At 35.2% G+C, this 20040-nt stretch overlaps 2 protein-coding genes across 2 annotated transcripts; both read right to left on the bottom strand.

The window, feature by feature from the left end:
• Positions 1–3139: 3139 nt before the first annotated feature.
• On the bottom strand, positions 3140–12057 carry LOC139134805 (uncharacterized). The gene is made up of 9 exons (XM_070701863.1): positions 11843–12057; positions 10720–10852; positions 9903–9997; positions 8812–8928; positions 8048–8277; positions 7639–7816; positions 6537–6647; positions 3950–4021; positions 3140–3360 (listed from the first exon to the last, which is right to left on the bottom strand). Exons 1-9 carry the CDS (start codon positions 11978–11980, stop codon positions 3256–3258), a joined length of 1179 nt encoding a protein of 392 aa, XP_070557964.1. The 5' UTR covers positions 11981–12057; the 3' UTR covers positions 3140–3255.
• Positions 12058–12399: 342 nt separating this feature from the next.
• LOC139143896 (HORMA domain-containing protein 1-like) lies at positions 12400–19989 on the bottom strand. The gene is made up of 10 exons (XM_070714493.1): positions 19346–19989; positions 18989–19047; positions 18353–18497; positions 17669–17769; positions 17402–17421; positions 15239–15266; positions 14845–14909; positions 13779–13930; positions 13021–13124; positions 12400–12426 (listed from the first exon to the last, which is right to left on the bottom strand). The coding sequence occupies exons 2-10, from the start codon at positions 19037–19039 to the stop codon at positions 12400–12402; spliced, it is 693 nt and encodes a 230-aa protein (XP_070570594.1). The 5' UTR covers positions 19040–19047; positions 19346–19989.
• Between the last annotated feature and the right edge of the window lie 51 nt (positions 19990–20040).

The raw sequence follows: 20040 nt of genomic DNA, 5'->3' as shown, positions 1-20040 counted from the left end.
GAGATGAATTATCTCTCAAACTTCCGCAGACATGACTCAAGTTTTATGGTGATTATTCATTTTCATATGCTGCCGTTACGTTGTGGAATGGGCTGCCGAGTCATATTCATTCTGCATTAAGTACTGAAGTTTCTAGTATCGTATCATATCGTATCGTATCGTATGTAGTAGATCCGGGATGTAGATCAAACCTGTATCGTACAGGCTCTAGACTGCCATCTGCTTCTGATCATGGTTTTGTGTTTGTCATGCTGTGTCCATCTCCCCTAAGCTTGAATTTTATCAAAATACTATTTTTTTATTCACAGACTTGTACCAAGTCTAGTTGAGTGCGGAGAAACGGGGAAGGTGCAAGACACATGAGCGAGTAGAATCAATCTCTTCTTTTTCCTTTATCTATCTACTATTGAACGATTTTGTGGTGAAAAATTATTAAGACTTGCTGATGGTCAATTTAACACTTTTTATTTTCCCCCTACACTGCATAGAATAAGCGATTATGAGTATGTTCCATAAACATTTGAATGATGAATTGATCTATTTGTTTGTGGAACTTTCAACTATGAAATTGAATTACTCAAAGAATGTGATATTCACTTTTTTACGAACGAGATTTGCTTTCAAAGCAGCAGGATGTTTACAGACCTGGTCAAAAAGATGATCGATAGATTAAAAAAAGAAAAACTGTTGAGGAAAATATACTGTGTGAGCTGATATGCAGCAGTAATGTAACCACATGGATCAAAAGATGAGTGGAGGAAACTTGTAGGATAAATAGCTTCCCCAGGAACAGAAAGTGGAGTTGGTAAGCCATCCATAAGTTTGACACTTATTAAGGAACGAGATGTTAATAGCTTAGATATATGGCATACAGATTCCTAGGGTTATCTTCATTTTAATGTATTGAAATAATGATGAAATCTGCAATTTTGTATTTTTGTGGCAATTTTTGCCATTTTCGGTCAAAAAATGTTTCTCAAAAACTGCTTGTCAGATATTTTTGATATTTGGTATACAGATTCCTAGTGGTTATCTCAATATGATATATTGAAATCATGATTAAATCTTTAATTTTGTATTTTGGGGGCAATTTTGCATTTTTGCTCAAAACATTTGTCTCTCAAAAAACTACTTGTCTCATAGCTTTGATTGACATGCTGTCAGGGATGATCCTTATTATGTGATATATTGAAATTATGATGAAATCTTTGTGCATTTTTGCAGCTATTTTTGACATTTTTTATCAGGCCATCGTGAAATCAGCTGTCAAAGATTACCACCTTCTTCATCAACACATGTGTCACAAAGTTATTCTCTACATAACACAGTAAGCTGTATTGGCCATTAGGTCGCTTGTTAGTTTACAAAAATATATTTAAAACTTTGTTTGACCTAAAAAGGCATTAATGAAAGAATTAAGCAGCATTACCATAACTTTTCTACATGCCACATAAAACAACATCACTGAATTGCAGCCAATGTTCCAAGCCAAGTTATAACTTGTCATCAAAGATATACTTATTTCTCCAGTTTCATTGAACTTGTAGTTTGTTGAAATGAGGATGAAAAATTCAAAACACTGTTTCTGACCAGCTGAACTTTCTTATTATCAAGCAGCAACAGCTGTACTAACTGCTGCACCATTTTTACTGATAGCATGATCTTCTGTAATCAACTGAGAGAGTAAACTGTTACCGGTTGATATTTTTCAGATTAACAGTTTGCATTGGGAAATGAGATGAAAGTATTCTCGTTGAAAAGTAGCAAGAAGTGAAACTGGCTTGCTCTTCCTTTGTTAACTTGAGATGTACTTTCTTCAGTGATGATTACAGAAGATTGTGCTGTCAGACCTGTTTGAGGCATCTACAATTACAAACATCAAAAAGCGCTAAAACAGGATATCAAACGATGACAAACACTAACATATCAACAAGAAACAAATGTTTTATTTTGAATATCATGTAGTTTGCAATATTTCAAGAGAAGTGTGTGGCTCACAATATTTTAGAACTTTGAACTAAAATTTGATAGCTTGTTAAACTTTACATTATGGTTAAATGAAAACATAAATATACACACAAAATTGTTTTGCATATATTGCAAAAATGCTTACATAATGCTGATTTCTTTTTCTTGGAAACAATTCTTTGATTTAATACACTTTACAAAGTAATTTTTTTGTAATATCTATGTCGCAATGAGAATATTAACATAGTGAGAAACGCTCATACTTTTCAAATGATTTTTGTCATTGTGCTTTGAGTTTTTTCATACACTTTTATTTAGAGCAATAAAGTGGTGTTCACATGTGAACACCATGAATATGTGTTTCACTTATTCAACCAACCAATATCTATGAAATCCGACAAAAAGGAAGTTCAAATCACAAACTTTCCATTCAAAATAGTGAAACTTCTATTTCTTTCTCAAAGTAGGTAAACAATTAGATATGAATGCATTTTTTCTGTATTACATATGAAATTTAGCATGTCTTGCTAAAATGCAAGGATCTAATAAATTAACATGAATCTTTTTTATTACAAAGATCTTACAACTACTAAACTTTAACTCAAGTAAGTTAAAAAATTTTGTAGTAAATTCAGTTCAAGATAAATAATTTAGAATATCTTAAATAGTTTAATTTACATCTAGTTTCCAAGTGATCACGTTAAAAACAATGTTTTGAAGGAGAATATACAGCAAGTTATCCAACATTACAGCGCTTTAAAACTAACACTATTTCCTAAGTCTAAACATACTGTAGTGAGGAGACATTTTAAATTTATGCGTCTTTCAAACATATCAATGAATATTAAATGTATATACTTAACACACTGCTTTTGGCTTTCCATGCACTGATCATAAATATTCAAACAACTAACCTTGACAATATCTGGTTGCAAATGTGACACTCTCAATCTTTTGACATGCTTTTGTTATATGTTAAACGCAAGCAGAGATTCATTTACTTCTGCTCACTGGAAACAACTATGTCATTGGCTATACTGAAAGAAGTCTGCCGTCAATCCAATTTTGCAACTAAAATATTAATACCTCAATTACTTATATCACAGGGTGTCTGTTATTAAATTAAAAGATGAAAAACGAAGGATATAAAGGTAAGGCAAGAATAAAGATGACTTGGTCCATTGAACTCATGAGCTTCATAAAACAATGAATTGTGAGATATTTCTTCCAAAACTTAAGCTGAAGTCATCTCATGGATTAACTTTCATGAAAAAGCTAACTTTGCTACTAGACCATGATAGTTCTGGTAACGGTACTTGCTTTACGTCTCTTACTGGTTCTGTTCATCGAGAAGTCATCCATATCTTGGCTGTTGGAGATCTCATACTCTGACTGTAATGTGACAAAAAGTACAGTAATTAAACTCATTCTCAAAGTAATATCAATATGATTCCATTCATATTACAGTAATCACATGATTGGTATGTTAAGCTGAAATGGATAACTAAAACTAAATTTAGTATACATGTATGTGACATATTCCACAATGACAAACATATATAATACATATAATACTGACTAGATACATAATTATAATGTTGTTCAACAGTGTCACAGATATTAACCTTTTTTATCTATTAGAATCAATGGAATTCTGTCTATAAGTGTGACCTATAGCCAGGAGTACAAAAAAAATATTTATAAGACTTTGAAGTTACTGTGTTATTATGGATATATACACATATTCTGTGAATACTTCAACAAGCAAATGAAACTTGTTCCTGCAAATATCTTTCAACTTACTGTGGAAGCACAGAGTTTTACAGTAAGGCACTGAAACATATTGCTAATTAAGAGAAAACAAATCGTGGTTTGCTGATAGAATTTTGAAAACCATGCAAAGATTTTTTCTTACTGCATCCAAAACCTCTAGCAAAAGATGGATGTGCTCAAAAGTGTTTGGTTTATTGTTCATACTTACATGATCAGCAGTAGACACTATCTTCCTGCTCTCTTCAAACTTGCGTTTTTGCAGCCGCGGACTGTGACGGACCTGTGAAATAATGTTGAGTTACAATTATGAATATAGTGATTGTCAGTTCTGGCATGAACATTGACAAACAGAACAATCTGATGGAATTCAACTTCTAGTTTTCCATGACCATATACAACTCTACACATCAAAAGACTTGAAAAAGTAATAACAGAATGTTAGCTGACAATAAATTATTGTGAAATTGATGAATTGCATGAGCTTTCTAGCAATGCTGAAAATTATCAGTGTAAGTTCGTTACCACTCTAAATTTGGAGGGTCGTTTTCGAACGACTGCGCATGCCCAGATCTCAACTCGATTACGTCACTGACTTCGAAGTCTTCGTGTTTTGATTTTGACATCGGCTAATTTCGGCCTTTGTTTTAACGCTATGCAAGGCCAAGTTAGGAAAAATTCGGTCGTGGTTAACCTCATGATTAAACTCACTACAACATCATGGCAGCAAAGAGAGCATGATAAGTCGTAATTTGCCAACTTTTCGAGCTTTCTGTTTGACGTAGTGCGATCGTGACCTCAATGTTTTCAGTATCGGCAGTGACACAGGTCAAGCACCTGCAGTTCAAAAATGTCCCATTTTCGCGTACTTATGTGTTTGTGAGCAATGTCATTCAAGTTATTCAATTGATAAATATAGATGAACTAAGGTTGGCAGTTCACTGAGCTACGTTGATGGGGGCGTTGGGGGACATTTTTGAAAATCGGTTACCCTTCCAAATTGTATTCGTTTAGCCTGGTCAAGCCAGCGAAATTGATGATCGCCGAACTGTGGATGGTTCAAAGACTTTGGAAGTGCAGATTTTTGATAAAGAGCTATCATTATTGACTGAATGTTTCCAAGTTGTCTTTCCCGGGGTTGAGGCATTTATCAAACTTCATAAGATTATTTCCAAATAGCCCACACTAGGGCAGTACGTGGGTAGGGTTGACATTGACTTCGTACTTTCCACTGTCCCTTATAAAGTTAAACCACATCGTAAATATGTTAAGCTTCAGCATGCTCGAGATACAGGTTTTAATACAGATACACTGCTGTTACTGTGTTAGTCAAACACGTGTATGTCACACATTCAGAACCGACCTAGACACATTGGGCACGGAGTGAAATCAGTTACTTTGCACGTCGCCTTCAAGTTCAACTTAATTCGCATTCCGAAACTTCATCATTATAGTACATACAGTGATAATACCAATGAATTGTCCCCGGGAATTTACCAATGAATGGGCGCTCAGTTATGAACACGGACGAAAATGTACGGCAAAGCGAACATTTAGGTCTAAATCAGCTTAAAATTGGTGTGTAAACAACCTATTTACCCGATTCCAACTCGTCCGATTCCAACTCGCCCGATACTATTTTGCAATTTTTATGAGTACTTGGTACGTAAAAAAGTTTTATTTCTTAAAACAGCCTACAACAAATATTTCTAACATTGAGAACCATAGGTGCGGCTAGGGCTTGAAATATGTGCCAACGCGGAAAAGTTTTTATTTGCGAATTTCATGTTTTGCAAATCTCTTGAAAGAATAAATTTCGTTCGGTTCTTTACGTATAGGGAAAGTTACTGCAGTTACTGGCTCATGTCTTTAGGAACAGTAGGACCGTCTTTTACGAGTTACTGGCTCGGCATGAAAATAGCTGGCCTCTAGCTCTGCATGGCAGGGCTGTGTGTTATCGGCGTTATACGGCCTCCCACCACATAGGCAGAGCTAGCTGGCCTCGGGCCATCGGGTTTGCGTAGGGGCCTACATGGAATCATGGAGGAATCTACATGATGGAATCTACAACTACATCTCAAACAACGAGCAACTTGGCATCGGGCGAGTTGGAATTGGGCAAGTTGGTTCTGGGCGGGTTGGGAAAGGTGCGAGTTGACTGTAATTCGTTACCCGGCTGCACTGTGGCCGGTCATCGTCCATTTCCGCGTCAGATAACGTAGGCAACACGTACGTACATAGATTCCCACTGTAATCTGTTTGATGCATTCTGGGATTGAATACGCATGCGCATATCAAAGTTCACCGAGGTCATCCAATCTGCGATTGCGCAAACGACCCTCCAAATTTAGAGTGGTAACGAACTGAGTATAGCACGGAAGTTAATGTACCCTAAATTTGCAATTTTAAGGTTTTTTGTGATTGAATGACTGCACAGGCAGGTATATGAAAATTGGCTTGACGTATAAAGTCAAATTTTTTTTGCATAAGTTATTCTTACACTGAGCCATTAAAGCATCATTAGCCTCAGCAATAAGTGGTATTTTACGTTGATTTTTGAAAGTCAACGGTGAAATCATTTGTTTGTTTTCATATACTCTTTTCAAAAGTTAAAATCCCAGAAAAGGCTACATTGAATATGAAATCTGGATTGTAAATGAATCCAAATGATTAAATGGCCAGGTTTTCCTGAAACATTCATTGTTGATGCTTTCTATGCCAATTCTTTGTTTGCAAAAATATACCTTAGCAGTACAAGTTTGAAAACATTAGCTGTTAAGTCTTCATGAAGTGCTTACCTGTCGTTGTGATATGAGTTCCTGAAGTCTCTTTGGCTTTTCTACTTTCCTGCCATGGCCAGGTTTTCCTGACACGTCCATTGTTGATGCTCTCTGTGCCAATTCTTCCATCTGTAAAGTGAGATAACAGATTAGTACTCCGAGGAAGAACCAATGCATTACAATGTCTTGGTATTTATTACCAAAATTGTCCTCTAAGTTGGTTTCAATCCAACGCAAGTTTACGGTAAAATGTGCCTTAGGGACAGATATTCTGACTCTCAACTTTTTTATAATACCATTGTGGTGTACCACACGTTGTGACTCGTTGTGAAGCTTATGGAGTACAAAAATTTTCACTGACTTAATCTTGTGAAAATCCAGAAACTTTATTTTCCTCCATAGAGTTATAACAGGGGTAGTAGCAATTTTGAATTTCAAATATCAGTAAATATTTAGTAATTTGTTTCTCTTGTACCAAAATTTGTTTGGTAACTCCAAATTTTTAAAACAGAATGATTGTAAGTTTGCTTGACAAAAGTTTGAGCAAAAGTCAGAGACTTTCATTTTTGAGGTGAGAACGACTTTCAGTTGAAGTACAATTTATTCACTCAAGGGATTGGTTTTAGCTTGAGCTTGCATTTCATGAACAGTTATCAATGTTCATGCAATGCCATTGGTGTACTACAGGGGAATTTCAGACACAAGCATATTCACCCAAGGGAATATTTAAACTGCCGAGAAAGAACAACAATCATACTTTTTATTTGACCTATTACAAAGGTGTTAAGTCATATTTTATGATTGCTATTTTGGAATATGAATTTGTTGAAACCAAGAAAACTGGTGTAATGAATGATTACATAAGAACAGGAACAGGCGATGCAATTTTGCAGTATGGATATTTTAAAAAGTAGTCAAGCACTAAGACAGGCAAAGTTCACATAATAAATGCATAAAGTGTCCTCATCTCTGTGTGCATGGGGTTTCTTTTGTTGTACACAGTCAAAACTAATAACCAATTAGAGATAATATTTAATATCATTCAACAGTTGCTATAGTTCAACTGACATTCATGGATCAATTCCTAATTACGTATAAACTTTAATGTTTATCAAATAACCTCATCATCTTGTTTCCTTTTCTGTGAATCCCTTTCTTGCGGTCTCTGAGAGTCTTGCTTTGGTGAATTTTCCTTGGTTTCCATCATTTCCTCGGCTTCCTCTGGTGTACTAGCTCTCTTACAGTACATTTTGTAACCTTCTTCCAAGACTTTCTCTTTCCTTACTATCTTACCAAGCCTAAAAACAAAGAAAAATGAATTAATAAATAAACACACAATATGTGAAAATACCTTTTTTTTAAGAGTTTTATTATCATTCAGACTTTCTTTGGATAAAAATTTCACAGTAGGAAGTAACTTGCTTGCTATTCTCTTATGAATAATCTATGAAATCTGTTTTGAGGGATATCATTGCAAACTCCTTTAACAATTGAAACTAAAACCAGTGAGCATTGTTGAATATGACTACCTTTTCCCTTTATTGGGTGCAATGACAAATTTCTCCTTCTGCAGTCGGTTGACCAGTCCATGAGCCACACTGATTTCAACTCCTAGTCTTTTAGCAAATTGTGGTACAATGAGTCGGTTGATCTCAGTGCAGGCCAGTAGTGCTCTACGCCACAAACACATGGCTTGGATGTTGACTGGCTTCATTCCATACAGGGTATAATCAGTTGGTTTTCTATCAGGTATGTTAGCCTAATAGTAATTGAAAAAAAAAATCTACAGTGACACCCCTTCTTATCAAACTTGTGTACAATCCTTTGGTTTTTAAGATAGGGTAGTTGAATACCTTTTGCTACAATGTTGATAAATATTCAAAGTTTATAGACCTCATGCATTTGAGTATTATTGATCAAGTTCCCTAAATCCTATATTTTTATAGATGTGAAATATTCAGAACTAAACACATGGCTAAATTTACTACAAATGTATTAATCCTGCTTGAATATAACAAAGGTAATTTAAATGTACAGGTTAGAACCTTTCACTTAATACTATCATGCTAATCAATCTAAGGGAATTTCATGCCATTGTCACAAATGTCAGAGAAATTCAAAGAATATAATAATATACCGATCGAGACAACAAGACAGGATTATAGTGATGCTTTGTCAAGACTCTGTAGATATTTTACTTTCTAATGAAATAAGCCATTTTTTTTGAGAAATTGATCTATTTCTCAAAGTGTTTGTTTGTAACCATGGTTACTAGGAAACTACTAACACTCACATCAGCACAGAGATCACAGATATGGACATCAGGAACTTCATCTTCTTCCAGCATTCCAAAACAAATGGCATGTTGCCAGTAGTTACAGGCTTCACAGTTTATCATCAACCCATCCTCCTTCAAATGAAAGTGACAGAGAAAGTAATAGCAAAATTTCTATTGGGAAGATGTGGAGAAACTAATCATGCTTACATTCAAATCACTGCCAATGCATGATTGATATTATGTTTAAATAACATTACACATTGTGCTCTTGAAAATCACATTTCGGCTATGTACTTGATGACAAAGTTTCGAACATCTGACTGTGGAAAGTGGTTCAGGGAGAGTATTTACAGAATTACCATCCAGTTTACAGATACTGCAGTAACACTTGTTAAAAAGTTGTTTAATGACATTTTTCACCACATAAAAGACTTGCATGGTCATGAACAAGAGTTACTTGATTTAGTTATAAGTCAATCTGTTACAGTGACACAGCGGGAAAACTTAGCCACATTTACATCTTCGAAACATTTTTGTCAACAATACAAATCAACAGGTGGTTGAAATGTGCTATATTTTTAGCAGTAGATTTACACCCATGAACCATTGTGATACATTAGAAAAAGAATTCATAACTCACAAGTTGAATTTTTAATACTTACATACCAGTACTTTCCCTTTTACAATTGATTTAAAAGTAACTGTTCTGAAAAATTTCACCACTCACATTGTGTTCTTATACATGACGTATGACGCACAGAATTTGACAAATTACGACACAATGATTTTATGAAACAAGTATATGTCATGCCTAAAATATATTTTGATGTTTGCCTTTTACTATACTGACATACATGTATCATAACACTTACAAAATAACATATCAACAGGTGGTTTCATAATGCTCATCTTTTTATTGTCGTCCATAAGTGAGCCAAATACACAATACTGATCTGTACGACAAAACCCATTCTTAGAAAGTTTTGAGAGAATCATAATATTGTTCCTATTATCGTTTCATCAGAGTTGTTGGAACACTGCCACCATTTGAAGGTTCCTGTGAAATGAGATCTGAATACTGTTAAGTTGAGATATCTGTGACTCACCTCATTACATCCACAGGGACACCTGGTTATACACTGCTCATCATTATCCAAGTTACTGACCTGTGATGCTGGTGTTGAAGCTGTTTCTCTAGCTCCTTCAAACAGAAAAAATTCCATGATTCATTTTTGTTATTGAATTGTTTATCCAACTAAAGAGTATTTAATGCAATAAAATGATAAAAATGCATTATTTTAACAATATGATAATGTACATTGCAGACCCCTTCCTTATATCAACGTCAGGAAATTTTTCATAAAATAATTCATGATGATAGATTTCAGCTGCTGTATATAGTCGTAAATCCCTGCTTCCTGCATATTGAATTCTCTCTACTTTACATATCTTTTGCCTTGTGTTCAGGTGCAAATGACATGACAGTGGAAGGCATTGTGGGTAAAGTGTCGACTTCTGACCACAGCAAGAGTTTGAGAAAGTGACTTTATAAATATCTTTATCACTGAAATGATTGCTTTTATGGCAAAAAGTTCTGTTTGTTTGTGGAACTAGCTACACTTACTCATAAACTTTTAGGCATTTCTGGTATGAAATTCCTGTATTACCTAAAATTTAACTTATGTGTTTTACCCTTAGAAATCTGCAATATTGAAAATACATTCCACCACCCTAGACTTTTATGACTCACTCAGTTGGCAAAATAGAATTTAAGGTACCAAGCATTAATTATTAACATGACGACTATTAATTGTGTTGTTCCTTTTTGGAAGTTCAATCAAGTGAGTCAGTTTGTGCTGAGATGAAGTTGATCACCTTTCTGTGCCATTAAATTGTGAACAGTACCAAGTGCAAATGTGTTACCTGGTTTTGCAGGACTTCCTATTGGTACATCAGCACATACTGCTGGTTCCTCAGATTTCTTCTTTTCTGTCTTCAATGCCTCCTGTGATTCCTGATTGAGGGATTCAAGTTCCAGGGCCACTCCATCTTCCTCCTTTCATGAAAATAAAAACTTTTTGAGATGATCCAATGCAAAAGTACATCAGAGCTAGAATTTCGTGTCTATACTTCTTCTGATATAGCCAACACAATGAGGCAAGAGAAAAAAATCCTTGTTCTGCAGAATATTTGGAAAGCTACAGATGGGTGAGCAATTTTTTTAATTTTTTTAACAAATCAGCAAAATCTTCTAATTGCACTGATGACTAGTTCTAGATTTTACAAACTGTCCACAATAATAGAGGTATTACTGTAACATAAAGGCAGTGTTGAGAGAACAAAGTCCGAGCATTTTCACATTCTCCTAGAATAAAAAAACAATAAAAATATGCACATCAAAAATACCCTAAAAGTAAAATAATTGCAATGCAGGAGTATTTGTTGCAATTTCAAAAACAAATTAGAAGCTGCGATTCCGAGGAAAGATTTCATTTTCCTTCCTGGCCTAGCTCTTACTTGGGAGGATTCTGCATAATATATCAGTGAAAATTATGATTGATTAAAAAAATGCCATGGCAGTCCAATCACATTTAGAAAACTGTCATAATGGAACAAGTGCAGGTGTTTTTAAGTCACCTGATTATAACAAAAAATTTTTAATTTGTCCCGAACAAAATTTTACTGTCTTCACACTGACACTGTAACAGTTGAATATCTCTGGCAAATACCAAGTATCCATTTAGTAATAATAAGGTAGATATTTGCACCATGAACAGATATTTGGAACATTTAGTATTTACCAAGGCTTGAGATACCAAAACCCTCATCTGCATAGTTTTGTCACTTACTGATATAGCATAACACCACATTTAAACCTTCCATATCTGTACCTGTAGTTCTTTTTCATAAATCTTTTCTATGACAATTGCCACAAGTAGACGGAGTGATTCATGACATTTAATGAGAATCTGATACATCTATCTGCCCCTCTCAATCAACAAGAATACTATACCAGTTTCCTCTGGTAAGTTCAATTATTCCTTACCTCTTGCATCTCTTCGTCTACATCTTTTTCATCATCTTTGTCCAGACCTGACGTGCTGACCAGTGTTTCATTTCCATCTTCTACAACATCTTCAACTTCCTCATCTTCATCTTTTCCTTCTTCTTCTCCATCTTTCATTTCAAACTGTGATCCGTCGGTTGTTATGCGTAACTTTACACTGTTGGAGACAACAGGTACATGTAATTGCTGCCAAACTTTAACCCACATGAATGTAAAATTACACTTAAAATTTCCAATCTCTACTCATACCAGTATATTCTCAGGGGCTATGTTACCAAGAGACATTATATGTATTCAGTAAAACCTGACACTGGAACATTTTCAAGGATACAACAAAAATCCAAATTCAATAGACATGAAGAATGGGTCACTGCATGTCAAAAAATATGCCATGTCAGATATTCTGAAGCTGATGTTAAGAGCATTACTTTATATCAAGGTAAAAGATCCTGCAGAAACAACTTATGAAAAAAGACAACAATGCAATAGGTATGCTCTTTTTGCTTCTCGTCTTTGGGGCCAATATGTGGCTTTTTTCATGGGTATTTTTTGCTGTTACTGTTCTGAATTCAAAAATGCAAGAAGATCAAACACTTACGTGTGGAAAGGCTAGCGTTGGAATAATGAAAAGAGAAAATGGAGAAGGAAAAGAAATAAAAAGGTAAAATTAGTGAAGGTTATTCTGTATATTGAAGTATGATCCTTGAGCTTTGACACAGCTATGAAGAAATTACAAGCTTCCTTGCAGAACAAGTGCCAAATAAGTCATGAAAAGCTTACTGTATCTACAGGTCCATGCAAAAACTGGATTGTATGTTTTCCTTAGACTGCATTCACAAATAATAGTGAGGGGGAGCCTGAGCAATCGTTATTGAAAACTTTTTTCGGATCCCTTCAAAACCCTCAAAAAATTTAAAATTCCCTTGAATTCTTCTAGCCCCCACCACCCCCACCATCACACCCAGTATTTGTGAATGCAGCCTAATAAGCTAGGAGATAACCCACAGTCGGTGCTGAGCTAGTATTCTATCAACTAGTATGCAGACATGCAAGTATGGAAAAACAAAAATATGCAATAGCATGGTGTAATCCAGTGATTTAATACTTTTAAATAAATATAACTTGGCCTTTTTAAAGAGTGACAACTTAGTACTTACTGTTTGGACATCACCAACTTTGATGTTCATTGGTTCAATATCATAGTTGAATTTATCAGACTCTGCAGCTTTGAAGCCTGGTGGTTCATAGTCTGCTGGTGTTACTGTTTAAAGCAAGAAAAGACATTTCCTCACTGCATCTAGTGTATGTAGTACTTACATTAGTTTTACAATCTGACTCTACATGCAAAGCAAGCATTGGGCAAAAACATTCTACATTAAATTATTGTAAATTTGCATGAAAATATTTGAGTCTAGACTTTCCCCTGGTAGACTAAATGTTTCAAATCACTTTTTGTGCAAAACAGCATTTAGATGTATATGAAACTTGTTTAATTGGTACAAGGTATACAATTGGATCTTGTCAATAGAGAAAATTAGGAATTCCTCTGCAGTAATTACCAATTTCATGATTGTTGTCTGATCAAATGCAGAGTTAAATTTGTAACTAAGCAGAAACACAAACTTGAAAAGTTACCTTTCAGGTAGCAATATTTGTATTTGAGTAATTTTGTTTTTTGCATTACTAGATAACAGCAATATACCATGGCAAATGCAAAATCATCCTAATTTTGCATCAACAGCTGGAGTAGAAAAGCAATCAATTTGATGCAGGTCAATTCCTTCAGATCTAAACTGATAATCACTATTGCACAAAGGGATCACTCTACTGAATTATGGTTATTCTGAAAATGATATATGAAAATGAAGTTACTCTGGCAGAAAAAGATTCACTTTGCTCATTGACCAATACTCACAATCATCATAATACAGAAGTTTCATTGTCATGAAGACATTATCAGGCAGTGATTTCAGTGACTGTGTCAGAACAATGATTGTTCTCAGCAGGATAATGGTAGCTTTCTTGGTTTGGCTTTCACTGTATGCACTTGCTACTTTCTTGTCATTCCTATTGGGAGAAATGCGTACAAAATTGCATAAAAAGTTTGGCTTTTAAAGTCAAAAGTAGATGTTATTGATCTCTTTATGGTAATAATGGCAGACTGCCAGAAAGACAGAAAAATGCTCTTGGACTAAATCCAATAAGAAATTGGTGATGACAGTAAGAAAGCTAATCGGCAGTTTTTAGATTGTACTTAAAAGTCTTCAAAACTTTATACACAACAACTGTTTGGCTCATTTACACAGAGAGAAAGTTGTGTCTGATGCAACAAAGCGTGAAACTTTTTTTCATTTCCAAGAAAAATACTTTAATGATTAGAAATTTTATGCTACAGAAACTACACATTTGAGCATCAGTTTATGAAGTAAAGATATAAAACTATACGACATGCGAAGACATAATACTGTTTTACAGCTATCCACTAAAACTTCATTTTCATTCATTGAAATCAATTTGCTTACAAGTTATTGTAATAATGCCCTATGAATTTTTTCCTGCATGATTATCAATTTCTGAAATGAAATGAAAAGCCTGTATAATAAATTAGTTAAGGTAGTATGCACCTCAAAAGTGAAAGACTTAAACTCTGGCTAGAACTTTCCTCAATGAGACTTTCAATTATTCCCTTACCAAATCAAAACTAAAAATCGGGGGTCACCGTGCAAAGTTTGGTACTAGAGAAACAAATTACCAAAGATTTACCGATATTTGAAATTCAAAATGGCCGCCATCCCTGTCTTAACTGTATGGAGAAATATCAAAATTTCTGAATTTTAAAAAGTAAGCCGGTAAAAAGTTTTTTTCACCAAGGGCTTCAAAATGAACCCCCACAAGTGGTAGATCAGAAAAGAACTGTAAAAGTTTGAGAGTCAGAACGTCTGTCCCCGAGGTGCATCTACCTTATTTAACATTTGTCTTACCTGTAGATTGTCATTCCTCCTTTGTTTTGGTAATCAAATTTGAATGTGTAGGATTCAATCAAACTCTGTAAATATATCAATATTTGTTACACAACTGACTCAGCTCAATTTGGAGTTGGACAAATACTTATTCATCTATTCAAAAATTAGCAACATTTGATCTGCATCACTCAGGTTTATTTTAGGTATCTACTGTAGATCAACCATTGTTCAGAAAGACATTTTTAGAACAGTAATCATGACCTTCTCAGTCTTAATAGTTTTCTCAATAGTTTTCTTAATAGTTTTGTTTCTTTCCGGTTTGTTGAAAGGCCAAATAAGCCAAAAGTCACACCTATTTTATGTCACATTTTGTCAAAAATAAATTTTTCAACAGAATGACAGTGACTCATACCTCAGGAGTTTCTGGATCGACAAATATCTGGTGAGAGAAAAGGAAATTTTTGGACACATCATACTTTAAAACAAAAATGATCTTAAATATTAATTTCCTAAAAAGTGGGTACATTGGTTATTCAGTGATCCACAGGAAAATGGGGAAATTCAGCGTGTTCATTTTTAGCCGGATGCCGGCCAAATTGACCGGCTACTTTCGTAGTTTGGCCGGCTACTTTTCACAGCTGTTTTCAGCACTGTTTCGCTCTCTGGCATGGAAATTCTGATTTTGATAACAATAATTAGATTTTTTGTGGTCTTGCAAGCCGCAGATAATATTTCAGAAGGGCCGATGTGGCTATATGTACTCTAGCAATTTACGCGGTGAACTTGTTGCTATCACTGTAGTACCGCGATCAGCGAACGTGTTGTTGCTCTCTAGGTCAACCTCGCTCGCCCGATCACAGCCCGAATTATTCCGACGTTCACATCGGGTATAGCCGAAAATTGGACTAACATACAATGACGTTATGCCCGCGAATAGCCGACCATTCCGAATGAAGCCGACTTTTGTTTCGCTCAAACGCGGAAGAGAAAGTCGACGCTTGAGAGCTTTGGTTTTCTGCGTAAGAGTAGGGCCTAGTCTGATGGGTTTGGTAGGTTTTTGATCAAATCTAAAGCGACCACAAGTTACTGAGTCTCTAGTTTTCATACTTTCGAAACGCCACGTCAATCCATGCATGGTCGATCACGATGTCAATATTCAACTCAAGTCGATCGACATCGCGTTTTGTGGAGGGGCCGTGGTTGTGTGCATCGCGGAAGAGAAAGTCGACGCTTGAAAACTTTGATTTTCTGACTTTGTCTGTTGGTTTTGGGAGGTTTAGATCAAATCTAAATAAACAAAAATTACTTGGTCTCACTTTTCGTACTTTTGAAACGCTATGTCGACCACGGTGTCAAATTTCAGGTCGACCGATATCACGTTGTGTGCACTGTGTTACAATTGACTACCGGTGCTTTGTACACACACGGTGTAGTACAGGCTGGCGTTCAGTGTCGTTAGTTTGAGGTTTTATCAAACATGAGCTCTGAAATTTAGCTCTCTTTTTCAATTATATCAACATCAGCAAAAAAACAATAATCAGCTCGCGGATTCGTTTTATTGTGAAATTAGTACAGTGAATTAAAATCACTGAAAATTGTGTTCCTATAATTCATTGAATTGAATAAACTGTTTGATTTTACTGTATCTTCAATCAATTTTATTTAAAACAGTAAAACACTTTGTAAGGCAAGACTGGTCAGGATTCTAGCGGATCGTTATCTGGGTTGTGAAAACCCTACGCCCCATTCTATGTTGTAATTCAAAATGTTTGTTCAAGTCATGAGCTAAACATAATTCTACACAACAGTCTGGTGAAATTTTGCTATTATCCTTGTCAACTTAATGCAGTTGACAGGCCCGAGTGATATCAAATAATTTTTCTGACTTTGTTTTAAACTTTATCCCTTGAAAACATGTTTTAATTGGCAATGATAATGATTATTCTGTATGCTGAAATGGTCTTTAATATTGTACAAGAATGCATAAAATAATTCCAAAATATCTTCAAAATTTAAAAATTTCTTGTCTACAGGGACGGGGGACCCCGTCCCAGAAATCCTCCCCTGTGTGTATGTTGAAATAGCCTTTTATACACTGTATAAGAATGCATGAAATTGCTCAGAAATGTCTTCAAATTTAAAAATAATCCTAAACACTCTTCATACAGTACAAGAAGGCATGAAATTACTACAAAATGTCTTCAAATTTTAAAAATTTCTTGCACACAGGGAGGGGACCCCCTCCCTGAAACCCTCCCCCTGTGTGTATGTTTGAATAGCATTTTATACACTGTATAAGAATGCATGAAATTGCTCAGAACTGTTCCCCACCACCCCCCGCCCGCCCAGGGAACCTGGTTGCACACAGAGCTAACCGCCTACTTTTCTGAATTTTCCGCCTACTTCAAAAATTTTTGAGAACCCTGGAAATTAGTGAGCGCAAAAGTATATTAATCTTTATAGTTTTTTTGAAAAACTCCAAATGCTATACTTTCAGTTTCTAGTTTCTTACACATGCATGGCATTGTCCATATTTCAGAGTGATTTGAAAATTTTATCAAAAAGGTGAACTTACCCAAGAATGACAGCTCGTAGCTGTGTGCATAAAGCAAAATATAGAAGAAATGAGTACATACAGTGACCGTTACAATTCTCCTTTGAATTTATCAAATATAAATGACACACTGTCACAGGAGTGGGTATTTCTCTAATTCCTGTGTAAACACTCTAAAAAGATGTCAAGCTTTTATTCACTGCTGCGACATAATCAGTGCAATTTTCAATAATTTTAACAGGTAACAGGTATACGTTTTAAAATTTACAAGATATAATTTAAACTTACATATTTCTTATCCAGAGCATCAAAACATCCTTTAACCCACTTGATAAGTTTACAGGCACCAGGACATGCACTGTCATCTCTGAGAATCTTCAAATTAAGATCTACAACAAATAGATACCATACATTTGAAAATAAACCTTTTGTCAATTACGGAGTATCAGCATGCTAGACCTAACTATTGAAATCGTTGACAATTAATATTACCAAGCAGAACATTCGTGATACCATCTGTGCACTACAAAGATATAATGGCTAAACAATAATACTTATGAAATCCAGACATCTGAGTACCAAGCTCTTTAAAAAAAAATTGGTAACTACTATCTATAAGACAAACTTAGAAAAGGTTAATTAACAGTGTAAAAACAAGACTTAAAGAGATCAAACACAAAAATAAGTCGTAAAACTAAGTCTTTTACCGAGAGCTGAACTGTAGATTTTCAAAGTTTATGTTTGTTTTTTCCATCTGCTCTGATATGATACAACTTCTCAACCATCACAATTTTTCAAGTAGGATAAGGGTTTTTTGTAAAATTACACACTAACTTCCGATAATACTGGAATTTTAAAGTCTATTCAACTTCTTTTTATGTGCAAAATCTGAGAGATTGATAGAGAAGAGGCAAAGGCATTATTAAATTATTATTCTCATATAGATAGTACATATATTCTTGGGAGGCATACCTTCAAGGCACCTATCTCCAAAGGCATGTTCTGGGAAAATTGCTCGTAGGTAGGTTATATTAGAAATAGCTACAGCAAGGAGCTTCTTGACAAAAAGTGCTGACTGTGTTTCTAACAGCTGTTCTTGCGGAAAGATACTTGACCACTAAAGTAAATAAGCATTAAAAATGATGAAAAAGACTCGTTTGAAAAGTCATAAAGGATTTAAGCAGAACTTGTATTTGATGTCCCTGTAAGCTGTACAGAGAGAGAGCACTGTGAACAACTTGGACAATGAACAAACAAAGTGACAATAAACATACAAAACACTTCAGCCTTTCTATTCTGAGCTAGCATCTAGCTAGTATATTTGGTACTGACAACCAATACAGTAAAACAAAGATCTTCTTAGAATGCTGTTTTATGGGAATTTGCGCTATTTATGCAACAAACGTTGAAATGAGATCCAGATCTAGAATCACAACAAATATAGTACAACGTGCATGACAATGCATGCAGATGTGCGTTTCTGTTTTTTGAACGCTACTTTGAAGGACTTTTTTACCAGTGGTGTACCGTTTAGCTTGTCATATTGCTATTTTGTGAAAAATGTCCTAAATATTTCTCATTTACCGATCAATGCCATGTATAACTTACATTTCCTGTTTTCTCTTTATTCTTCGAACGTACCGCGGTCGCTACTGCCATGTTGAACACTAAAAATTTTGATTCGAAATCAAGAAACAAAAAGTTCTAGCACGTTAACCTATACTCATTTAATGCAACTTAACAGGTTGTACTTTTAGAGCAAAACGTCTACGCTTGACAAAGTTAAATTGAAAGATTGTTACGATCCCACTGAAGAGAATTCAAAATTGTCTACGTAAATGGAAAATGGTTGAAACTTTAGAACAACGCAAAATATACATCGTATTGGCGGTACTTTGCAGAGAAACAATAAGTAAAGAATAAATAATGCGACAAGTTCAAATAGAAAATGTACTGTTATCTTACCAAGTCACTGTACCAAATTAAATTATAGGTCCGGTTTCAGTTCCTTCCAACCGAGCCGACAATGTGCGTCTTCGGCTCGTCGATATGTGTTGTCCTCAAACTCCAGAATTTGCAGCCGAGCTTGGCCGCAAGTTCAACACTTCGTATGAAGCAGCGTTCACCGATACTCAATTCTTCTTGAAGATTGGCAAATTGTAATGTGTTAATGTTTTCGTTGTCAGAAATTGTGTTCGTGAAAGTGAAATTATTCTTACCAAGAACGGAAAACGACGAGACGAAGTTTCTGTAACTGCACAAACACAGAGTTGGGAGTTGTGACGTCAAAGTTTTTGAAGTGTCGTCTGCTCTTCAGAACTGCAGAACTGATTTGCCGGGAACAATAATGTCGAAATTTTGTGATACAATTTGGATTGCAAGTAGCTCAGCAGTTAAACACGTAATGTTGCCCTCGTTACCGCTTAAACTTAACTGAGGTTTCTGGCCAGAGAACGGAGAAACAGTAGAGTATCGATATAAAGTAGTGAAATTTCGAATGTCCGTGGGGTCGATATGCGGGTCGTGCTCAGGTAGTACTCCCTAGATAAGTGAAAATTCCTTCAATTTCTTTGGGCCAGTTAAGTTGCTGTTACTTGATGAGTTGTGCTAGCGTACGTATGGTTTCATTTGGTGTCCTTTTCAAGGTAGGGGATCGGTCG

The sequence above is a fragment of the Ptychodera flava genome, chromosome 1 (genome assembly GCF_041260155.1).
Source record: "Ptychodera flava strain L36383 chromosome 1, AS_Pfla_20210202, whole genome shotgun sequence".
Lineage (NCBI taxonomy): Eukaryota > Metazoa > Hemichordata > Enteropneusta > Ptychoderidae > Ptychodera > Ptychodera flava.
Note: the sequence above shows the minus strand (reverse complement) of the source record. Positions and strands in the feature narration are given on the sequence as shown.